Consider the following 24,758-nt stretch of genomic DNA (forward strand, 5'->3'; position numbering starts at 1 on the left):
AGGGACAGCCTTCATGGGACGGTGGACCCAGTGCTGGCAGATGGAAATGTCTGTCTCTCGGCCCCCTGAGAGTAAGTCAAGACTCAGCAGCTGCCATGAGTTAAGGGCTATGACAAGGTCTGAGGGACAGAAGCTCTTACCTGAAGGCTCCCATGCCATGGGAGAAGATGATCAGAGGATATCCGGAGTCCTTTGTCTTAAAGGGGCCATTCCAGCTAACAGGCAGGCGACAAGATCCTAGCAGAGACAGGGCCTATGTTACCTCCGGCTGCCCTGAAGCCGGAATCCCAGAGGCAGTCTGGGTAAAGGCATGGGTGGGGACATGTGCCCTCCTCACTGGAGAAGCACAGAAGCACCTTTACCCCTGAGCAGTCCAGGGCAATCAATCACCTCTGCTTTCCCCCTTTCTTCCTTAGAAAGTACAAATATGATAGAATATGGGAAGATAAATGCAAAGAAGTACCAAACAACTATGGGGTAAACCCCTGAGATGCCAAGGCAGTTAACTAGAGTTCCTCATGGTGGGGCCTTTGGGGGAAGTAGATGATTCAACATGACTTTACCCAGAGAGAGGAGAGCTAAGGAGAAACTTTCAATGATGAAGTGTGGATTTGAACCCAGGACAACATAGCTCTGTAACCAATGTATGTAATCCTCTCCTAACTCTCCACACCGCATCGGCTCATGCATGCCCCACTACAAGAGGGCTGGACGATGCCAGCTTTAACAGTACTTTGCCTGCCGAGGGATCTCCTAGGAACAGAACTAAAAAGCTGGGAATGTGGGGGTGGGGGCAGCACTTACCCACACCCAAGCTGAACAGCAACCCACCCCAGCGCTTGTTAAAGCGCAGGTAATCGGCCAGGCCCGTGCAGTACTCATAGCGGGGAATCCAAAGTGGCTGCTCTGGAGTCTCTTCTGCCTCTTGGCAGGGGTAGAAGAGTCGAAAGAAGCTTCCCTGTAGGAAAGAAGACAGCAACTGCTCAGAGCAAGAATCCAAGCCTGGTGAGATTTCTCTACAGGCACACTCAGGGGGTATGTGGGGTACCAGCAAAGCAGGCCAGCAAAATGGGGCACTTAAGCGTCCATTCATATACCTGAATTTTTCATCCAGAAAATCCGGAAAGTTTTATTTTTAGCATACACGTAAGGCTTATGTTATTTCAAATAGCCGACTATATTTTCAATGACATCTGGGGGGCACTGAAATATTTTCAGTGCTTGGATCAGAGAGATTTAAATCTGACCCTGAGCCCAGGCCTGGAGGAGCCCTGGGAATGAGATTAGCCCTCATGCTGGGGGGGGGCAGCATCTGGGGGTTACCCAGACCCGTTCTCGAGGCTGGCCCTTAGGAAGCAGCAACACAACTGTTTCACATGGGAGTGGGTGACAGGTCAACAGGAAGTATGTGCCTCTCACAAGGGAAAGGGGGAGTCCAAGGGCCAGCAGAGAAGCACTTGGGAACTGGTGGATGGAAAGTCCAGAACCAAAGCAGGAGGGAAAAAGGATAAAGGCAGTAGAGGAGGAGGAGGAGCAGGTCTTCCTACCCAGTTTGGAGAGTAAAAGGCCAACAGCACACGGTCCACTGCTCCCCCCTCACACCCTCAGGTTGGGACGAGACTGGAAACCTTTCCAGATCCGGCATCTGCTCTCAAGACTGGGCAGGGGATCTGAGAGCTGCCTTTGGAGCTGGAGCCCCTGCCTTCCTCCTAGCTGGCAAAAGAATCCATCTCTGGCTACTGAGAGCTTTCTAACAGGAAAGAAGAAGAAAAAGGTCAGGAAAGACGGACCTGGGGGCTCTATCAGCAAATCCAGCTCTAACTCTGTTTCCCCTGCTGAGAACCACCTCTGTTAGGTTGGCTATTGACAGGGCACAGAAGGGGGGGGGGATGTGCGGGGATGAGCTGAAGCACTTACCTGGCGACCCTGTCCCTCCATCACATCCCCGCAGCCCACGAGGTGGGGTCCTGTGACAGGCGGGAAGCCCACGGACTGGTTCACCCCCATTTTATCACCAGTTGAAACAAACAACGACCTGGGCAGAGCCGGACTTGATGGCTGAGGGCAGAACACAGAACAGCCTCTTGCTGGTTTCCTTTTAGCTTCCTGTTGCTTCTATGTGTTATCTGTCACCCGTGTCCCACGCTCCTTATCACCCCATCTCCCTGCCAGGGACTCACTCCGTCTTCCACGTCATCTACTTTGCTACACTGACTTCGCCAAGGTTTAAGGGCTGCTTTGTTGTTGCTGGGAGCAGGGTGAAGGGACAGCTGGGGAAAAAGAGCCCCCATGCTCCCCAAAACCCACCCACGCAAGGGGACGCCTGGGTGGCTCAGTCACAGGAGGGTCCGACTCTTGGTTTCAGCTCAGGTCATAGTCCCAGGGTCATGAGATTAAGCCTTTTGTCAGGCTCCACACTCAGCAGGGAGTCTGCTTAAATTCTCTCCCTCGGGGGGCCTGGGTGGCCAAGTGGGTTTAAAGCCTCTGTCTTCAGCTCAGGTCATGATCCCTGGGTCCTGGGATTGAGCCCCACATCAGGCTCTCTGCTCAGCAAGGAACCTGCTCTTCCCCTTCCCTCTCTGCCTCCCTCTCTGCCTACTTGTGATCTCTGGCAAATAAATAAATAAATAAATAAGATTCTCTCCCTCTTCCTGTCCCTCCCCTCACTCGCACTCTAGCTCTCAAATAAATACAAATTCTTAAAAACAAAAAACAACAAAACCCACTGCCAAGTATTTACTCAGCACCTACCATGTGCCCAGCATGGCAGTAACTTCTTCAGAGACTGTAACCCAGACCGTGACCTCATGAGGCCAGGATAAGATGCATTAGTCGCTCTGTGTCAGCACTGAGCTAAGCTCCTTCCATATAGTACGTTATTTCATTCTCTCCACAACTCTCCGAAGAAGGGCCTATGAAGACCCTGTTTACAGCTGAGGAAACCGGCTGAATAACTTTCCCAAGTGATCCTGCTTCCCGGCCGCAAAACCAGGTCTGTCTAATCCAGGTCTACTTGGATCTACTGATCCTGCTCATGGGGGAGACTCAGTTACCTGTCTACACAAACACAGACCTAAACTACTATAAAAGTAGCACTTGGAGAGTACCCGGGTGGCTCAGCGGGTTAAGCCTCTGCCTTCAGCTCAGGTCATGATCTCAGGGTCCTGGGATCGAGCCCCGCATCGGGCTCTCTGCTCAGCGGGGAGCCTGCTTCCTTCCCTCTCTCTGCCTGCTTGTGATGTCTCTATCAAAAAAATCTTTTTTTTAAAAAAGTAGCAATTGGGCTGTGCCTTGAGGTAGATTTAGAGGCAGGGGAGAGGAAGGAAAGCATTCCTACACAGGACATAAGGGCAGAGATAGAGAAGGGCAGGACAAGGCAGCAGATCAAGCAGCAGCCTCATCAAGCAGGTGAGCGTGTTCCTAACTAGCAAACATTCCTGTAACTCGGCTGCTCCCTAAATTGGGGTCAATGCCGTTGCTCTCTCCCTCTTCAATCTCATCATGCCCAGCATCATCATCATCCTCACGACACTTATGGAGTGCCAGGAATTATACTATGTGCTTTAATACATCATTAATTGAAAAACTGAGATGAGGAAACCAATGCTTGGCAAAGTTCGGTAACTTCTCCAAGAACATCTAGCTAACAGAGCCAGAATTTGATCAGGGGCAACATGGCTGTTAACAGTGGAGAATATGGCCAAACTTCTCCATATCCATTCTATCCTGCCCTCCTATGCAGTATCCCTGTGGCTTGGGTGGCTTGGGTGGGTCTGACACCCCTTCCCTAACTTCTAGATTTGGGCCTTAGTTGACCTGAACCGATCAGTCCTTGGTGTCCCCTGGTCCGTCTCTGGATGAAGAGTGGGCACATGACATAATTGGTCCATTCAGAGTAAAGCCCAGGACCTTGATGGTTGAAGATGGAAATGTTCTTTCTTGTTCTGAACTACAGTGATAAGCAGGTATGAAGCCTTGAAATGTTGCAGCCACTTTGCTACCTTGAGGATGAAGCTACCCATGGAGGACAGCAGCACAGAGAGAATCAGACAAATGGAGTCATATCTGTGAAGACATTAAGAATCTCTAGATCAGACACTACCTGAAAAACCTGACTGGCTTCTGGACTTTCTAGTTACATGAGTCAGTAAGTCCCTTTTTTGTTAAAACCAAATGACTTTAGATTTCGATTGCCTGAACCAAAAGCATCTAAACCAATACACTGAGTCCCAGACTCACATTTTTTTGTCACTACACTATTCTGCTTTTTTAAAGACATTCTGGGATGGATCAGAAAGTTCAAATCCAAGTGTGTCTGGGCAAAAAGAGACCTTATAAGCTACTTCTATCAATCCTTGCCACAGTCATCTCCCACCCTCCCCACTACATACAGATCCTCAGAAATTAAGCGAGCTGCACGTCGCAAGCAGAACTATTATCACACATACAACTCCTGGCTGCCAACTTCCAAATGTCTGGTCCAATGGCAAACCCCAAATAACCAAAAATCTGAATGTCATTCTGCTTAATGTAGGAATATAACAAATGATTTTCTTTCTACTACTCAGTAGTGGTGGAATGCAGTTCTTTTTAAAAAGAAACTAAGCTCAGGGCGCCAGGGTGGCTCAGTGGGTTAAGCATCTGCCTGAGGCTTGGGTCATGACCCCAGGACCCTGGGATCGAGCCCTGCATCGGGCTCCTTGCTAAGCAGGGAGCCTGCTTCTCCCTCTCCCTCTGCTTGTGCTCTCTTGCCCTCTCTGAAATAAATAAAATCTTAAAAAAGAAAGAAAGAAAAGAAGGAAGGAACTGAGGTCCAGATGCAGTCAGTGGACTGGCTAGCCAGAGAAGCTGAGTATGTGTTACTTAGTCTCACACCCTGACCTTTTCCCCCTCGCTGCTGAGGGCACACACGGAAGACATACGCAGGGACGTATGACACAGAGCACATGACAATGAAGCAGCTCCGAGTTCTAGCTGCCAGAAAAGAGGGTCAGATAAGAAGATCTGATGCAGGAGTTCTGAGAAAAAAGCACATTTCTGTAGCTTGGCAGCAGAGGGCAGAGGAAGATGGCAAAGGTTGACTTTTCAAGTAGAAGAGAGTGCTTGAGCTAAGGCACAGGGGTAAGAAAGCACATGGGAGAAGAGAAAGGTACAATGGACATGGAAGGTAGCGGTCTCTCTAGTGCTAGACTAAGGAGCTTGAATCTACTCCTCAAATGAGTGATATTAAGTTTGAAGGAGCCAAGTTTGAGCCCAGCTCCCTTGCTGCATAGGTTTTTTACTTTGGGCAGATCCTCTGATCTCACCGAGTCTGATTCCCCACGGGTACAATGGAAAACTATCCATCCTCGTAGGGTTGCTAGGGAGGTGAAATGAAATAATGCATTTAGAACACCTCGATAGTACCTGGCTCTCTCGAAGTATCCAGGAAGTACTTGTTGACTGAGTGGAAAGTAGAAACAACGGATCTGGAAAATGAGTGGATTTGGCGAGGCAAGGAAGATAAATGAGCCAAAGAGGAGTCAGGTTTCAGGACTGGGTGACCAGAATGAGAGTAACTTCTTACGTGAAGACCTTTCAGTCTTATCCCATATAGAGAAGAGCGCTTGGGATAGAAATCAGGATGAGAAGAGTTAAAAACTGCTGAACAGACAGGACTAGAACTCTCTAGTAGTCCTGGAAAGTTTCTGGGAGAATCTTAACTAAGTTTGGAAATAAATACAAACTAAAGCTAACTGGCCAGAGTGAGGCATACACAAAAATGAATCTGTGTTCTCTGGGCTCACATTAACTGATGTCCAAGGAAGTAGGGAGATGGGAAAATCCTATTTTGCCCAAGAGACACCCACCCACAGTATCCAGAGTCCTTTCTAATAAATGTCATGTAATTTTCCAAGGAAATCGGCCCAGGTGTGCCTACCTTCTTTTGCTCAGCTCATCCGCACAATTCATGATGGTGCCCATCTAGAAGCCTCTCCACCCATGTAAGCCTGCCCCATCCATGAGGGCCCACAGAAATCTCTGGTTCTCTGTGCTTTAACAAGTCCTTTCACCTGCCCTCCTCTCCACTCTAAGCATTGTCCGCATCCCTCACCTGCTAACCAATCACGGGCCGCCGTAGGAGAGCTCTTGGGTAATTACCTATTCTAGCAGTTTTCTATCAGTAACTTGCCTACAAGTGGCCCAAGTAGAACCGAGTTCAGAGGTTCCTGAGTCTACTGTCACAGTCACCTGGGAAACTTTCAAAGATACAGATTTTAGGGTCCTTATTCCCAGAGGTCAGGTTTTTTTTAAGATTTTATTTATTTATTTGACACAGAGAGAGAGAGACAGTGAGAGAGGGAATACAAGCAGGGTGAGTGGGAGAGGGAGAAGCAGGCTCCCCGCTAAGCAAGGAGCCCAATTTGGGGCTCGATCCCAGAACCCTGGGATCATGACCTGAGTCGAAGGCAGACGCTTATTCACTGAGCCACCCAGGTGCCCCCAGAGGTCAATTTTTAAAAGCTTCCCATGTTTCTCATCAGCAAGGTTTGAGAACCTCTGGCCCAGATGACACAAAGGACTTTTTATTCAGAGATGCACCCATGCAACAAACACCTGCTGAGAGTATACGATGTTCTAGCCCACCATTTTATGGTAATGAAATGACCATGGATTTCACTGGGTTCAATCCCTGTGGCTACCTAGAACCATGTTCCTGCCAATCACAAGGCTTAATGTAGTGCCTTGCATAAAACTGGTCTCAATAATTAACTTATCCAATGAATCTGATTTAATTTTTACACAACTTATGCCTCACTTCTTTGGATATACATACTATACAAAGGCTGTATTTTATACTTCTTTGTAGGCCGAACCATCTACCCTAATGTTTTCCTTATGTAGTAAGGACCACTAAATGCTCCTTTACTTGGCTTTGATTTAAAACCACTCAATTCTTTTTTTTTTTAATCCAAAAATAAGGCTATATGGCATAGTGTAAAAAGAAAGGCTTTGGTGACAGTCTGAATTCCAGTTCTTAAATGGCTGTGATCTTGAGCAAGATCCTTAAATTCTGAGCCTCTGAGAATTTATCCTATACGGCAGAAATAACAGCACTCATGAGGTTGTCGATGATTAAATAATGAATATAAAACACCTGACATGTAGAAGGCACTATAACCAGAGATAGTAACTCTAACTACAGTAATTACTACAGCATGACCTCTCTAAGCCCAAGTTCTTTATAAGTAAAATGAAGCCACTTCAAAAGTTAAATTTAAATAAAAAAATTGAGAAAATATATACAAATTTGAAAAAATACATAAATAAGAAAAGTGCTATATTGCCTAAGGCTTGGTACATTTTAAGTGCTCACAAAATGTTAAAAATTAATTAACAATGCTATTTCATCAAACCTGGCCAAGGGGTTAAGGTCTCTTTCATCTTTTCTGTATTAAAACCTTTGGCAAAGTGGAACCTTTCTCCCAGCCTTCTTGAGTCTGAAACACCCCAGCAAAAATCAGAGTGTACTAAAAAGGCCCACAAGAGCCCAGGAGATGGATGGTTCCTACAATGCAGCTGTCCCATCTCCTGCTGGGATCCTGTTTCCAGTGAGCAGAAACCAGCCACCCTTTTGCCAGCTGTGTGGACTTTTCATCACTGGCTATTTCAGGACAGAGTCCAAGAGAAGCAGTTCTGGGGCTTCCTTTCAAAGCTCTCTGGGGACTTAAAGCTCATCTGACCTTTGGTCTCTGGAGGAAGTGAGGAAATATCCTGCTCTTAGAGAATGGAGACACCAAGCATTCAAGGGGTTAGCTTGAGCAACAAGGGGGCAGAGAGAGAAAAGAACCCAAGATAAAGGGACGCCTGGGCTCAGTGGGTTAAAGCCTCTGCCTTTGGCTTAGGTCATGATCCCAGGGTCCTGGGATCCAGCCCAGCATTGGGCTCTCTGCTCAGCGGGGCGCCCGCTTCCCTTCCTCTCTCTCTCTGCCTGCCTCTCTGCCTACCTGTGATCTCTGTCTGTCAAATAAATAAATAAAATCTTTAAAAAAAAAAAAAAAACAACCCCCCCCACACCAAGATAAAAGTGTTCCAGAGCATTAATAATTCTAATAAAAATAACCTCTCTGGCTTGTGGAAGCGTTACAGTTTAAAAAGCCCTTTCACACATATTAGCTTATTGGCTCCACCGAAGAGCCTCACCCTAAGACTGACAGAGCAATTGCCATTTCCATTTTGTAAACGAAGAGCGGGAGTCCCAGGGAGATTGCTTGATTTGCCCAAGATCCAAGGTCACAAAGCGAGTGAGCTGCGGGAGGACGGGCAGATCCTGGGTCTGCCGAGTCCAGGGCTCTTCCACAGTGACAAGAGGGAATGGCGACTTTTCTTCCACGAGCATGAAACAGCGGTAAGTGAAGAAAGAGAGAAGCACACAGGAGGCGTGGGGCATAAAGACGCCCAGGTTTCGGGGACGTCACGTTGTGTGCTGCGGGTGAGGCTGTGGGGGGGCTGGGTCCTACCACCAGAGCTCAGGGTGGGATTCCAGGGGCGCTGGGAGGCGCGAGATGATAGTGGGAGCATTAAGGGTGAGGGTAGATACTGGAAGTGTCTTAAGAGGAAACAGGAAAGAATGAAGGATTAATCCCAGAGTTACTGGGATTGAGACAAGCAGCCCCCAAACCCGGCTGGAGAATGAGAAACCGGTTAATAGCTCAGCTCAGAACAAGAGCTTTCTCCAAGCCAACTTACCCAGCCAAGTTGACCCCTCAGAAGTAACCAAGAAGGTCAACTCCACCGAAACCAGAATCTACTCCGAACCCCGTGGCCCTTGGGTAGGTGTAGTTTTCAGAACTCATCATTGGCCCTTAAAAGCACTCCGCTCCTCTCCGCCTAGAACTACAACTTCCGATGTGCATCGCTCAAGACGCGCATTGCGACCCTTAAAACTACAATCCCCAGAGTTCCACGCGTCCCCTCATTGTTGAATGATACCGCCCAAGTCTCGGGGTACGGCGCGATTCCTCCCCCTGGCGGTCTGAGGCGTCGCCTCCACGATTACAAGACTCGAGCGGAGGGTTACCGCTTATAGTTCCGGTTAGTAACCCTCCGCCTCACCATTTCTCAAATAATTCCTGGGCGTGCCTACAAATACCCGTGGCTTCGTCTTATTCTCAGGGAGTGTGGGGTTTTCGGGAAGTTATGGCCCTTTTTTTGATTTACCCCTACTTTGCACTCTGTGAGAATATGAAACTGATCATTCAAGTTAAGCGCACATTTTCTACCAACCGATACTTGTTGACCCTTGGGATTTTCCATTGTCCCTCTTCAGAAACTCACCGACAGAAAACAGGAAGAACCCGGAGGGATCACTGCCCCACCCCTCCAGCCCATCCCCTTCAGCCGTCATTCCTTTGCAGCCCCTGTGCTGGTTCTTAGGAACACGGTGGTGAACAAGATACTGTCGCTAGCTTCAAATGAAATCACAATCTAGCGGAGGATCCCGGCAGATGAAGTACACCACCAGCGATACGTGCTCTAATAGGGGAAACAGAGGGGTTGTGGGAACCCTGAAAGGAGGCACCTGCGCAGGCTTCGGGAAAATGGAACAGTGACAGAAAGCTTCTTAGAGATCTTAGAAAGACGCTAAAACTGAGAATTGAGGGATTTAGACTTAGCCGGGAAGGGGATTGTGAAGAATGCCTTAGATTCAGGCGGGATGGAGCACAGGAGTGTGAGGGAGGGAGTGGAGAGACACCTGAGGAGGTAGATAGAGCCACGTCCTCGAGTCTTACAAACTTCTGTAAGACATTTGGATCATTCAAGCGATTTAAAAACTGTCAACACCTTCCAACTACCTACCGAACGAGGTCCCAATTTCAACAACAAACGAGGTTTGCTGGGGTTATAGAAACAGCAGATACAGGCAAAGCGTCTGGGAGACTCAGAAAGGAAGAGAGCGTGAGTCTCATCTTTGCTTGGGGTCTGGGGGATTTGCAGACAATCATGGTACCATGCATGTGTCCTCTCAGGCATCCAGGAACTGGTCAAAACAAGGACAAGGTCCCAGGTCACGCACTCCTCGGAGTTAGGGGTCTTGATGTTAAGATTTCTAGCACCAGGGATTTGGAATATGCACAAGATGGCTCTGCCTAGTAGTTCCTTAGATATTATCTATTGTGCTGGAAGGCTCCAAAGATATCATTAACTCTTTGTCCCTTACAAGGGACAAAGTATGTATGTCCCTTACAAGGAGGACATACATACAATAAGTAAGGCATGTGTAGGGCAAGGGTGCAGGTCTAGCAAGAATAGAAGCCCAAAAAGAAACAAAGGAAGAAAAACAAAAACAAAAAACAGCTTTTTCTCTCATGGGATCCCTTCAGTTTCCGTGCCTCGGCTTGGCATTGGAGGTCCTCCTCAACCTGGCCCCCCACTACTTCCCCAGAAGTGTCGCTCACTCTGACAGGGATGTCCTCTCTTCTGCTCTGCCTCTAGCTACCTTTACCTCCTGCCATTCTCGAGATGCATCTGGGTTTTGTTGTTACCTCGACACCTTCATTCATGCTCTTTCCTCCACTAGATGCTGCCAGGTGGCTGGTCTGATCCTGCTAGGCGCTCCTCCCCATGAAGCTTCCCTGATTCCTCACGTCTCAAAGGACCTCTGCCCTGCTCAGTTGCTGGGATATTTGTGCACACCTCTCATGTAGGGGCTTAGCAAGAAATTGTGAGTCTCTGAGGTCAGGTGCTGAGTCCTACAGGCGATCCCCGCATACCCTCAAGTGTCCAGAGTCCCTGTTCTGGTCTTTTTTAGGTTCACCCCTGCTCCTGACTCTGTCAATGCCACCATCCTTCCGGGAGCCACGATAAAGTCGTCAGGAAAGAGACGGCAGCACTGCACTGTGGTAATTAAGCCCCGGATTTAATTAAAGCTGTGGTTAGTGGCATTGACAGCAGAATGAGAAAAGCGTAGCACACATCGGAGAATGCTCTCTTTGGCATTAATTAATTGGTGCTCTGCACCTGGCCCAGAACACCAAGGATTAACCAGAGTCCCGTCATGAAAGGAGCAGCTGGGGTCATTCCTCTGTCTCCTACTCCCAGACCAGCCTACGATGAGGGTATTTGCTGGGCACCCAGGGACAGGGACATCACAGCCTCCTCTACCTCCTTTGTCACTGACTTTCACTGAAGATCTGTCTTGGGCCCAAACTCCTATGGCAAAATAGAATGCTCAAGTTCAATTGCATTTCCTTCCAGTCTCGTCTTTTTTGGAGATAAACAACCCAAATGCTTTAAATTTTTAGCAAGCAGCTGATGTTCCAGGCTTTCAGCATAAATCCTGCCCTCCAACAGCCCAAGGTTCCCTTCCAGTTGGCTGCCATCCCACTCCAGCCTTCTCCTTGTTGCTAAGTTACTAACTTGATATTTAAGTGACCAGTTTGGATCTCCTATTCTCTGTACTACCTGCCAAAATTGTTGGACAATACTTTTTAAAATCAAACTGTTATACACACACACACACACACACACACACACTAAAGTATGTAAAGTGCACTACTAGTAAGTGGACAGCTTAATCTTTTTAAAAAAATATTTGACGTAGGTCGGGACACCTGGATGGCACAGTCAGTTGGGTGTCTGATTCTTGGTTTCAGTTGAGGTCATGATCTCAGGGTCATGAGATTGAATCCAAGTTAAGCTCTGCACTCAGCTTGGAGTCGGCTTGTCCCTCGTTCTCTCCCTCTGCCCCTTCCCGCCTCACGTACACACAAGCTCTCTCTTTCTCTCAAATAAATAAATAGGGGCGCCTGGGTGGCTCAGTTGGTTGAGTATCCACCTCTTGGTTCTGACTTGGACCATGATCTTGGACTCCTGGGATTGAGCCCCCAAAGAGAGTCAGGAATCTGTGTTCAGTGGGCACTCTGCTTGAGATTCCCTCTCTCCCTCTCCCTCTGCCATTCCTTGTCCCAGCACTCTCTCTCTCTCTCTCTAAAATAAATAAATCTTAAAAAAAAAAAAAAAAAAGAGGTGTAATCATCACTTAGTTTGAAATGTGGAATGTTTCCAGTACTTTGAATAGTTTCCTCATGTCCCTTCCCTGTTAATAACCGCTCATCCCCCAGAGGGAGCCACTCTTTTCCTATCGTTATCAACTAGTTTGGGGTGAGCAACACTTTGGAACTTCTGACAGTGATGTTTTACGCTCAATGACCCATCAATGGGTGATACTTGTGTTAATGCCAGTGCAGTAAAAGAACACCAGAAACAGAGCTGTAATTGAATAATTGGGTACTCATTGCAGTGAGGGAGAGCAGACATGATCGAGAACTGTGGGCCATCTCACAAAGGGTATCAGAAAAGACTTGGAATTGGGGCTTTTGTTAGATGATTTCGGGGACTATTAAAGGAAGCAGGGCTTTGCTCTGGATTGGATGCTATCCAAAAGTAGGGGTAGTTCTATGACTGGGGATCTTAATTTTATCTAGAAGGAGGGAAGAACACTAAGGTGACAGCTGTTGTTAGTAAGAAGCAATAGTCTCTTTTATTAGCCAGGATAGGGGATGGTTGGTGTTTCTTGTAGCTTGGACAATGTTCAATGTTCATTTTGTCTATATTCAGAGGTGATTATGGAATTTTCCTGTTTGCATCTTTTTAAAAAGATTTTATTTATTTGACAGAGAGAACAAGCACAAGCAGGGGGAGCAGCTGAAGGAGAGGGAGAAGCAGACTCCCCATTGAACAGGGAACCTGATGTGGGGCTCGATCCCAGGACCCCGGGATCATGAGCTGAAGTCAGCCGCGTAACTGATTGAACCACCCAGGTGCCAAGGTCCTGTTTGTATCTTGACCCATCACGGACATAGTGGTCCCACTGATGTCAATGTTCTTGTGAAATTGTTTCCATTCAGCTTAGGAACAGAACTATGAGTCCCAGAACAGGTCCTGGAGGTCAGGGGCTGCTTTCTTCTTCCTTATATACCAACATTTGTTGATGTCTGCTCTGGGCTGTGTGCTGGGTGTATAGAAATTACTTGCCATCGTGTCTTTAGGGACCTCATGGCTGGTAGGAAAAACGGGCAAAAGAACGAATATAGACCACTGGAAAGCACTGAGCCCTGGAGATAGGCTATGAAGCTTTTTTTCTTAAGATTTATTTATTTATTTTAGAGAGAGAGAGTAAGAATGCAAGTGGGGAGAAGGGGGAGAGGCAGAATCCTCAAGCAGACTCCCCACTGAGTGCAGAGCCCGATGCAGGACTTGATCATGACCTGAGCCAAAACCAAGAGCTGGACGCTTAACCCATTGAACCATCCAGGTGCCCTGGCTACGAACTTTAAATCCCAGATGTGCCACTCACTAACTGAGATCTGGGCCTCAGTTCGCTCATTTGTAAACGAGGACAACAATAGCATCTACGTTATAGAGTTGACGCAAGGAACAAGTGAGCTCATGCACGGATCACTGGTTACTTAAATGGCATGGATCTGACAGTTGTCAGAAGAGGATCCAGGTTTTGTGAGGCTAGGTGTTTATCCAATTTGGGGAGACCCCCTTTAAACAAAAAAAGAATTTTCAATGTCGTACTTTTCCAAACATTGTAAAACACATGGCCACGTGCACACGTTGCTAGGTCCCCTTCCAGGGCCTCAGAAATGACTTGAAAGCTTAAACTTCATTACATTCTCTACAACTCTGACCTTGGGAAGAGGCAAAATTATGCAATAGCTTCATTCTTTTCAAATCACTGCCTTCAAACAAGCTCTCCCCAAATACCCTTGCCCTGGCTGAGATCTGCTTGAATACTCTCAGCTCTTTCTTGTCTTACAGCCTGGAAGTTAGTGGGATCATGTAGGAGGAATTGATGGGTCCTACTTTGAATACAGCCACATCTACTCTTTTCAGCCTTGGGCCCTAGCTGGAGTCCGAATGAATCCAGCGAGATCTAATGTCCTGTAAACGGATGCAGTATATGCTTCATAAAGGTCAAAAATAGTAACTGTCCTTCTCTCTTATTGTTAATATAATGATTCTTCTCCCATTCAAAAAAGATATTGAGGGGTGCCTTTAACCTCAGTAGGTTAAAGCCCCTTCCTTCGGCTCAGGTCATGATCCCAGGGTCCTGGGATTGAGCCCGCATTGGGCTCTCAGCTCAGCAGGGAGCCTGCTTCCTCCTCTCTCTCTGCCTGCCTCTCTGCCTGCTTGTGATTTCTGTCTGTCAAATAAATAAATAAAATCTTAAAAAAAAATTATTGAGCCCCTGGTATGTCCCAGGCCCTGTGTTCAGCACTGGAGATCAAGTGGTGAATCGATAAATTAATTTCCTACCCACATGGTGCTTTCATTCTGTTTATTATCTGAGAGAGACAGATAATAAACAAACATATAACCAAGATAATTACACGCTACATTAAGTGCTCTACAGGAAACAGACAGGATGCTTTGATGGAGAACAATGGTCCAGGAAGGATTCTATGAAGAGCTGACATTTATGCTGAGCCCAACCACACCTACCATTTCTTGACTATCTACTATGTGTCAGACACGTCATTAGGAAGTTTCAAATACTTTACTTCATTTAATCCCTCTGGAAAGTATGGCATAGTCTTTCTGTTTTTTCAGACAAAAAAAAAAAAAAAACAAAACAAAACAGAGGCTCAAAAGGTAATAGGAGTGTTGATGCCTGCCTCTTTTTTCCCCTTATCCATTCTCTGAGGTCCCTTGCCAATGTGGTACTTTCCAGCATGCTGAGGGCCCATCCACTCAGGCTCCTCCTTCTGCTTGCTTCCTTGCCCCAAGGGCTTTCTTGGGCATCTGTGAACCAGGAAGGGTGAGAGGGTGTCATGTTCCACACCTCAAGGGCAACCTTCAGCTATCAAGGAAATCTGTGCTTCCCCATCCTGAGCCAAGGTGATTTTGAGGTGCGTTTCACACTGTGTCTCAGAGAGTCCCCAGGGGGACTGAACCCAGTGCCTGATGGCAGCAAGCTTCCCACGATTGCACCCGCCCGTATTAGCTCCTCTCCCGGCCTCATCTTCTCCATGCCTTTATTTCTGCTTCTTGAAATCACCTCCCAGGTAGGCTACAAGCACCTAAGTCCCAGGGGTCTGCTTTTGAGGGGACTCAAGCTAAGACAGAGCCTAAGTGATTCGCCCAAGGTCACCCAACCAAGTGGCAGAACTGGAATTGGAATTCAGGTTCACGTGGATCGCATTCCACCGTCTTCCATGAGCCTGAATGAAGATGGAACCCAAGCCCCTTTAGCCCCACCTGACACCCCTCCCATCTTGAACTTCCCTGCTCCTGTCCAATCTCTTCATTCTCAGCCACCTCTTGTTCCGGGCAAAGCAAACTGCTTGGGGACATCGCATTCCCCAATCTGGCCATACCCCATCACCCTCTTTGTCTTTGCAAGTGCTGTGTCCTCTGCCATGGCCACCCATTGTGGTCCATCTAATGTCCACCTTCACCCATCCCTGCGCCCTCCACCTGATGAACTCCAGCTGTGAGTGTCCAGAGCTGACAAGAATCACATCTGTGCCAAGTGCCACAAACTGATCTCATTCCACTGACACGATCATTCTGAGAGGTCTGTAGTGCCATTCTCAGTTGGCCGGTCAGGAAACAGGGTTCACAGAGGTGGGATGATTTTCCCAAGGTCTTACAGTTAATGACTGGCAAAGCCAGGACCAAAACCAAGATCTACCTGTTCGGCTCCTATGCGTGGTACCTGGCTGGAGGGACGGGTAGGCATTGGGGTCTCTGAGGTTGTCCCGACATTTCCCCTCTATCAGACCTAACTCTGCAGCTAAGGGGACAGCCCCCAAGGCAGTCACTAGACCGCCGGCTGAGAGGGGCAAGGACTGTGGAGCCCAGAGGAAAGAGTCCAGGCTGAGGGGATTTCCTGCAAAGGAAGAAGCTCAACATCTTGCCCAACCCCACCTGAGAGGGGAAAACTGTTGAAGGCATTACCCTTTCAATTTCCTGACTCCTTCTATGCCTTCAGGTGTTTACTTGGCCTTGGCAATGGCCTGCTTCCCAGAACCTCCCATCAAAAATGATTCTTGGAAGCTAGGCCAGTTCAGGGATGTCCAGAGGCCAAGGAGGTCCTAAATTCCCACTTTCAATCTTTTCTTCCTGGCCCCCAGCCTTGTTATCATCAAGCCCATCAAATGTCTGGTAAAGGCTGGCCAGCCTGCAGAATACGAGCTGGCCTGGTGGGGACCAAGTTCTTGGCAGCTTTGGGAAAATGGGAGTGTGTAGGGATGGATTCCTTACTAACATAAGTAATGCCTTGTCAGTCCCTGCTCAAAATTCTTCTAGGACTGCTTTCAGCCTCCATGACTAAGCCCAGGATCCTCACCAGAAAGCCCAGAAGCGCTTCAAGATCTGAATCAATTTCCTTCAGGCAGTCAGATTCACCCTTTCTTCTCCTGCAAAGGGACTGCCTGCTTCCTAGACTTGCATGTGCTCAGCCACCTCCATGTGATTTATGCTGTTTCCATTTGTGTCTACTGCACCAGTCCTATCTGCTTCCTGTCCAGCCTTCCAAACCCAGCAGAGACAAATATCACTTCCTCTGGGGGATCCTGATTGAGCCCCCTGTGCTCTTTGGTGCTTCCCAAACACACATCGGCATCCCCATGACAGGTCTGTCTCCTCACATGGCCATGGGCTCCTTGAGGGCAAGGATGCCCTCTTATTCCTCTCTGTGGGCCTACCACAGCGCTGGGCACAGTGGGTGTTGTTTAAGAGAATGAGTGAATGATTAAGAGACACCCAGAGCAGGGGGTTGGAAACACGAATGACTTCGGGGTCCATGCAAGTCAAACAAATTGGTGTAAGGCGCTGTGGAATGGGAATGATAGTGGCAAACTGGACAGAGTGATTTGCCTAAAGGAATTTGAATTCCATGGAAGGAAATAGGAGAGAGACGCCTGCGTGGCTCAGTTGGTTGAGCCTCGGACTCTTGATTTCAGCTCAGGTCATGATCTCAGGGCTGTGAGATGGAGCCCCACATTGGGCTCCACGCTTAGCAGGGTCTGCTTCTCTCTCTTTCTCACCCTCTGCCCGTCCTGCCACTCGCACACTCAGTCTTGCTCTCTCTCAATCAAATAAATACTTAAAAACAAAAAATGGGGGGGGGGCACCCAAGTGGCTCAGTTGGTGTCTGCCTTCAGCTCAGGTCATGCTCAGCTCATGATCTTGGAGTCCTGGGATGGAGGCCTGCTCAGTGGGGAGCCTGCTTCTCCCTCTCTCTCTGTACCTGGCCCACCTTGTGCTTTCTCTTACTCTCTCTCCTACTCTCTAAGTACATAAATAAAATCTTTACGGAGAGTTGCTGGGCGGGGGGGGGGGGGGGAGAGGGTGGTGGGGTTATGGACATTGGAGAGGGTATGTGCTATGGTGAGTGCTATGAAGTGTGTAAGCCTGACAATTCACAGACCTGTACCCCTGGGGCTAATAATAATACATTATATGTTAATAAAAAATTAAAAAAACTTTTTTGAAATCTTTAAAAAAATGCATACATTAAAAAAAGAAAAAGAAAATTGGAGCATAAAATTCAGCCTCTGTTAACAATGGCAACAATAACGAGTAATTACAAACTGACTCCACCCCAGGAAATAAGGTGCTGTGGTTCAGGGCACCAGAACTCTGGAAATGAGCTGCCACGTTCGGGTCCCAGCCCTCCTGCCTGTTAGTTGTGAGACTTGGGTCCTGTCACTTAACCTCTCTGAGCCTGTGACCTCACTTGCAAAATGGAAATAATAATAGCACCTCCCTTCAGAGGCTTGCCATGAGAATTCAAAGAGTGAAAACACGGGAAGTGTGAAATGGTATCTGGCATGTGGGAAACACCCAAGATGTGCTACTGTTATGATTCCGCGATGGTCAGGATTCAGAGAAGGCTTCTCCGTGAAGGCGACGTGTACACAGAGCCCTGGATGGGGGAGCCCCTGCTAAACCCTGGGAGAAGAATGTTCGAGGCAGAGAGAAGAGCGAAGGGAAGGTCCCAAGGTGGGAAGTGGCTTTGCTGGGTCTGAGAAGTAGCAATCAGGCCACGGGCTGGAATGCGATGAGTCCAAGATATGGGCCGGAGACAAGGTCCTGGAGGGTGGCAGTGACGACATCACACACGGCCTGTTCTAGGCCATGGAAGGAAGCTCTGATTTTATTCTGTGTGATGCGAACCACAGGGTGGTGGGGGGAGGGGTTGTTTTATTAAAAAAAAAAAAAAAAAGTTTTATTATTGAGGTATGGCAAAGCCTACAGATTCCCAGATCCCAAGAGGAGGGGCCATCCCATGCTCCAGGGGATCACGTGGGAAAGCACCAGCTCTGTCAGGAGGCAGAGGGAGCAAGGGGGAAAGCCTGGGCAAGAGCCTTTATTTCGGTTTCTGTGGGAGGAATGGATAAGGTAGGGGAAGGTGTGACTAACGTCAGCAGGCTCTGAGACAAAGGGGCGGTCCCCCCTGTTGTCTAGCACAGGCCTTGGGGTGAATAGGGCAGGGGGAGAGTGGCCCTGAGCCCTCCAGGAGGTGTTTGGGAGTATGGGCCCTGGACTGGTCGGCTTGCCTCAAGGCAAACTCAAGAGTCACTTGCTTATTATCTCCAGGAACCAGCTAGCCTTGGGAGGGGCAGTCCCTCCAGGGTCAGCAAGCCACCCCCTCCCCCATGTCAAAGCATCAAAATACAGAAAATAAAAAGACGTGGTTAATACAGAGTTACCAAGGAGGGATGGGGTTTATACTTTAACAAGATCCTCTGGCTGCTGTGAGAAAATAGAAAATGTGATCGCAGGGATTAAATGAGGCAATGTCTCCATGTCTGTAAGGGGCCCAGCCCTCACATGGGCTCCCATCAATTACAGCCATAATCGATTACAGCCATAATCATCGGGTCTTTAGGAATGTCAGCTGAGCCAGGCTTTGAGGTGGGGCCGAGACTCCCAGAGAGATGGGACTGAGCCCCCTTCATCTCCTCCTTGAAGCCCATCTCCCGCCTGATCCTGCCCCTAGCTCTCACTCCTCTGCTGGGCATCTCCTCAAAGAGCCAACAGAAAGCTGTGTTTACTCTGCCAAGTGGCATCCCTAGGGAGGGAGGAGAGGAGAAACAAATCTTCCTGCCTTGGCTTTGAAAAGCAGGCTGTTAATTACCTGGGGTTCCACTGCTATGTAAACACTTGCCAAACTGGCCTGTCAGTTAACCCCTTGGCACCCAGGACTGAGGTCGAGGAGTCTGGGTGTGAGCTGATCTGGGACCATCGAAGAACTTGAGGAGGCTGGGCCGGGCTTTGGAGCCTTCGGAGAGGGACTAATTGAAGGGAAACATTCAGGAGGAGGGAAGAGAATGACTCGGACCAGGGTTTGAAATTTACTTTATTTGACCAGTCTGGTCCTGCCGTCCTCCAGCGTCTACCCTGAGATCCCTGGAATACAGGCCCCAAAGGAGTAGCCAGGGCCGAAAGCTCAGCCTGCAGTTTCAGGCAAGGATGGTGCCCTGTGGGTAAGAGGTTGGCCCTGCTCACCCAAATCCCTTCTGGCTTTCTCCAGCTTCGAGACACCTACTGTGTAAGAAGCAGAGCCCCACCTCCCAGGGGTGGGGACCCAGGCCTGGGCTGTGTCTAGGTGTGGCTGGTTAGAAGGTAGCCTTGGCGGACAATAATTATTTACACGTGCGTGTGCCCGTCCAGTTGGCCAAGACCTTTCCCACGCGTTGTCTCCTTCAACCAGCTTTGTAATAAACCTCCCAAGCAGAAGGGAGCGGCTCAAATCTAGGCCCTGTTACTCACCAGCTGTGTAGCCCTGGGACAATCATGTCACCTCTCGGAACCTCACTAATCTCACCTGTTCGATGGTTGCAACAGATACTCATGTGGGTGATTTTACCGTGAGGCTTAAATGGAATCATGGATCCAAAGAGTTCTGTCCGTGCCTGGCACTGGGATCAAATGTCCTGGCCCCTCCCTTAAATTCCCTTGAATTCCTCTCTTGAATTTTACAGAAGAGGAAAATGAGGTTCACTGAGGTATCAAATTATAATCTTCCAAGTTTTCATTTTTTATTTTTTAAAATATTTTATTTATTTATTTGACAGATAGATCACAAGTAAGCAGAGAGGCAGGCAGAGAGAGAGGAGGAAGCAGGTTCCCTGCTGAGCAGAGATTCCCGATGCGGGGCTCCATCCCTGGACCCTGAGACCATGACCTGAGCTGAAGGCAGAGGCTTAACCCACTGAGCCACCCAGGTGCCCTCTTCCAAGTTTTTAAAGAAAATGATCATACAGCTGCATAGCGAGTGCCTGTGGAAGTTGTATTTCTCTCATTCATTAGGAAACTATAGGATGACAGAGCTGGTTCAGGGGACCAGCTCCTGACAAAGTCAAGTGCTCTCAGGATGAGAAAGGGAAGGATTGGGTTTCCAAACTGTCAGAATCACTTCTCAGTAAGAATTTCAGATCTTTTTGCTTGAAAACGCAGTCCTGCGACTATATTAGGGTGATGGAGAGAAACTGAAGGTCCAGGGAAAGGATGTGACTTGTCCAAGGTCACACAGCTATACCTAGGGGACTGGCAGAGGCCAGATCTGCATTCCCTGACTCCCATCCCCAGGGCCCCTGGGGGGCTTCCCTGGGTCTGCCCCAGGTCTGTGTTCCAGGTGCGAGTTCTCCGCTATGGCCAGAAATCACTCTGCATTGTGGTGGTGGTGGTGGGGGGGGCTCAGGAGGAAACTCACTTTGACTGGAGCTGGGTCGCTATCATACAGCCCTGTGGGGATGTGCTGCCGCTTGGGGGTCATCAGTGCTCAGGCAAGTGAGAGTTGAGACCCTGGAGCCTACCATGACCTCCAGCCCCCCACACGTGTGAATTCTGCAGTGAGACACCCAGGAAGCTCAGAGCTAGAGGAAAAAACAGCAGCAGATGAGAAGCAGCAGATGGTTGCCATGGTGATTACCTCCTGGAGCGCCAAGTGTCTTTCTTTCAGAACAGCAATGGAGGTGCAGCAGGAGGAACATGGGCACTGGGGAGAAAGTCCAAGTCTGCACCCCGATCTACCCCATATGGACAGCTTGGGGCAGGCCGGCTCATCTCCCCGGGGGTCCGAGGAGGACAGAGGATGCATTTATTAGGTGCTGGCTTTGTGCCAGGCATAGTATGTTGAAGGTTGTCCTTTGATGATCTCACTGAATCTTCTTCCCAGAAAGTGTTGCAGGAATGTGCTACACTCAGCATTTTGTAGAGGTGGAAACAGCAGCACAGAGAGGTGAAGTAACTTGCACAGGAACACACAGCTTTAAGAGCACCTGAGTTAATGCTCCAGGTCCCTTTCTCTTGGATACATTCCTTCTGGAAATTTCAGGCCCATTCCAGAGAAGGAAAGACAGGAGGGAGGCAGAACCAGGGTGCAAAGAGGGAACACTCCAGATCAAACACAGTGGTGTTAGTCCCCATTTTCTGCCTGGGCACCTTGCCAACACGAGACCTGGCACCTCAGGCAGGGAGTACCCCTGGCCCAGGCAGCCCCCCTGGCAGTGGGACACACCATAGCCCCGAAGCAGACACTGCAGCGCTCCAGCTCTGGGGATGCCATCCAGAGCACCTCCTGGTGTCCAGTCCACTCAGGGGCGGCTTCAACCCTGCCCTGCGGGAAACAAGAGGGCTGCCTTCTCCCAGAAGCCTCCCCGCTGTGAACCAGAGCCCTTGCCTTGGCCTTCTCCTCCTCCTCCTCCCTCTCCCTGCGGTCCTTTCCTCCCTGCCCTATCTCAACCTCCTCTCCCCAGAGTGTGGGTTACTGGGCTGGCCATTGATCCCAGCCCAGGCATAGCATAGGAGCTCGGGGAGGCTTTGATGAGCCCTGAAGAGCCCGGGAGCTTTTGGCAGAGCCTGGCGATGTATTTTAGAATGAGCCCTGCTCAGCCCTGACTGCCAGGACGGCCTGCCTTCTCTTCGTGCATCCAAGCCGCAGGGCAACCCTGACAGACCAGACAAACCCAGGGCCCAGGAGCCTCCCCAGGCAGGGCTGAAGGAAGGAGCTGGCTTGTGCGTATGCAAGTGTGGACACGGGCAGGAGCCATCCAGGGTGCCCAGGGCTGGGGGAGCAGGAGCAGGAGCCCCCTGCCAAGCCCCTCACCGGCTGGCCTTGGCCTCTTAGCCCTTCCAGCTTTGTCCACCAGTCGGCTCACTCACTCATTCAACAAGTATTTGTTGGCCATTTATTACCCTAGTGCTGGGATGAGAAGGGTGAATGAGACAAAATTCCTAGCCTCATAACCAGACCTCTGACCTCCCCCACCTCGGCTCCCCACCCCGGCTTCCCCATCTCGATTGATGCAGCGTCCTGTGGCTCAGGCCGAACTTCTCATCCAGTCCAGCAGCTAATCTGTCCTTTTGCCCTAGCTCAGAACATACCCACAATCCAATGACTTCTCACCCCTTTCGCCCCTGCCACCTGGTCCTAGACACCATCAGGGCTCCCATACATGGCTCCCCCGGGCCAACAGGGCTCCCCCCTTCTGTCTCTGCCCCTGCAACAACTTCTTCCCTGGAATCCGAGCCGAGCCTCAAAAACAAGTCAGGTCTTGTCTCCCATGTTGTCACACATCCACAGCCCCCCAGAACCTGTGCCCTGGCTTCTCCCCACCCGACTGAAGTGACCTGACCTTGCACACACACACACACACACACACACTCCCTCACCTCCAATGTCAGCTTCTCAGTGCGGCCCTCGGTGCGCCCCTCGTCCCTCCAGACTTGTCCCATCTAACACTGCAGCTCCTCCCCTTCTCCACAGCCTTTCTTGCCAAATAACACGAGATAATTTATTTACATTTTGCTCATTGCCCATGTCCCCGCCCAGGAATGTGAACTCCATGAGGGCAAGGTTTTGTCTGCTTTGTTTTCTTCCCTGAGAACCCACCTGGCCCACAGTACGGACTCAGGAAGGAGAGTCGTGGAATGAGGGAATGAATGACTTGTGGGGGCGACAGTCATTAAAAAAAGGCAGTCCTTGTCTCCACTTCTGCCATTTCCTGTCTGCTCCACGTAGGTAGCCAGTGGTTCTAAAAAACATACTGTGTCCTTCAAGTGTTAGGGCAGGTATGACTGCATGAGGCAGCCCCTTGGGGAACTCCCATCCTCCCCGCCCCCCTTGTCCTGTAATTGCCAGGATCCTGGTGTTCCTCAGGGATGCTGCCTTCTGTAAGAATGAGGGTGTACCTAAATAAAATTTTTTTTTTTTTAAAGAGGGTGCCTGGTGGCTCAGTTGGTTAAGCGACTGTCTTTGGCTCAGGTCATGATCCTGGAGTCCCAGGATCAAGTCCCGCATTGGGCTCCCAGCTCAGCAGGGAGTCTGCTTCTGCCTCTGGTCCTCTCCTCTCATTCTCTCTCTCAAATAAATTAAATTAAATTAAATTAAAAGAATGGGGTGTACGTGTCTCACTCAGGAGACAGGATGGTGCAATGGGTGACGGAATGGACTGCCCGGGTCCAAATCCTTGCTAATATTTGGGAATTTAGGCGACTTACCTAAATTGCCTGGACCTCTGTTTTCCTGTCTATAAGATGGGGATAATAACAATACCTTCCTCAGAGTCCCCCCAGGAGAGGACCCAATGAGCTAATACACTTGCACTTAGGAGTTGCATGTGGGACATAGTTAGTGTTAAAGGAAAGGTAGCTGTCATTGTTCTTCAGGGTCTATCTCCAGGGCCTGGCACAAAACCCGGCCCACACTGAGTACTTAGTAAGTACTTGTTGGATGAATGAATGAATGAATGAATGAGGACAGGGATAGAAGGATGAAGAAGTGGCATAAGAACCTAGGGGAGGGCCCAGCCCCAGCCCGAGGAGAGTCAGGAAGGCTTCTTGTAGGAGGGGAGCTGATTCCTGTCGGATGGCGGGGTGGGGAAGGGGAGGTTCACTGAGCAAGGTGAATGTCAGGAGCAGCAAACAGCAAGTGCAAAGGCCCCTCTCCCCTTGGGAAAGCCTTGTTCGTGCAGGGAAAGTCAGTCCAGGACTCAGTGATGGACACTGTAGGCGAAGAGGCCAGGTTTCCCCTGTGCTGGCCATTTTGAGGACATACTTGGGTGAATGAACTGTGCTTTTCCCTCAGACCTGCTGCCCATGGACGACAAAACATTCCCACAGAGGGCAAAACATTCTCCCTGGTCAGATCAGTGGCCCTCTGAGATCAGGGCAAGGCAAGCAAGGAAAAGAGGTTGCCACTTGTTGGGGGACCCCATGGGATAGGCCTGGATTTAACCTGACAACCTTCTCACGTAAAGATCTTCACCTCCATGTAGAGATGAGGGGACAGAGGTCCCACATCATCCAGCTGAGAGGAAGAGACAGAGTTTGCTCTCGTCAGCCTGGTCCAGTGTGGCCTCCCGCATCAGACTGGCACTCCTGGCGGCCAGGGATCTGTGCCTCAGCGATACTTCAGTGGGTGACATCCCCCATTCCTAACCCCCCCCCCCTTTCAGAGCACAGACCAAGGAACTAAGCAGGGGAAGCCCTCAACAGCCGTGGACTAATGGATAGCCAAGTGTCAGGCAGAACTCTCCATATGGACTGGAGGGTGAGCCTCAAGACCTTCCCTCTAGGGATCCTGATGAGGGCAGACCTCATCAGACACCTGACCAGCCAGTGACAGGAGTGGGGGTGACAGGAGTGGGCCTGAAAAGCCTGCCGCCAGAAGAGATTGGGGGGCGGTGCTGAAGGAGGAGGGGCTAATCCTGGGAATCAGTGGGAGCGTCTTACCCAATACCACCCACCCCATC

The 24,758-nt window shown here is 49.4% G+C and overlaps 1 protein-coding gene across 1 annotated transcript in view; it reads right to left on the reverse strand.

Annotated features, from left to right (window-relative positions):
* The window catches only part of PAFAH2 (platelet activating factor acetylhydrolase 2), a 30,855-nt gene extending 21,971 nt beyond the window's left edge, over positions 1 to 8,884 (reverse strand). Inside the window, exons 1-4 of the mRNA XM_004741126.3 lie at positions 8,731 to 8,884; positions 1,918 to 2,058; positions 805 to 958; positions 141 to 237 (exon numbers count right to left, since the gene is read on the reverse strand). Coding sequence (XP_004741183.1) covers positions 141 to 237; positions 805 to 958; positions 1,918 to 2,007 — 341 coding nt within the window. The 5' untranslated portion in view covers positions 2,008 to 2,058; positions 8,731 to 8,884. The remainder of the gene's footprint in view (positions 1 to 140; positions 238 to 804; positions 959 to 1,917; positions 2,059 to 8,730) is intronic.
* Positions 8,885 to 24,758: the final 15,874 nt, after the last annotated feature.

This window comes from Mustela putorius, unplaced genomic scaffold (assembly GCF_011764305.1).
Source record: "Mustela putorius furo isolate JIRA1106 unplaced genomic scaffold, ASM1176430v1.1 tig00003853_pilon_pilon_pilon, whole genome shotgun sequence".
NCBI lineage: Eukaryota > Metazoa > Chordata > Mammalia > Carnivora > Mustelidae > Mustela > Mustela putorius.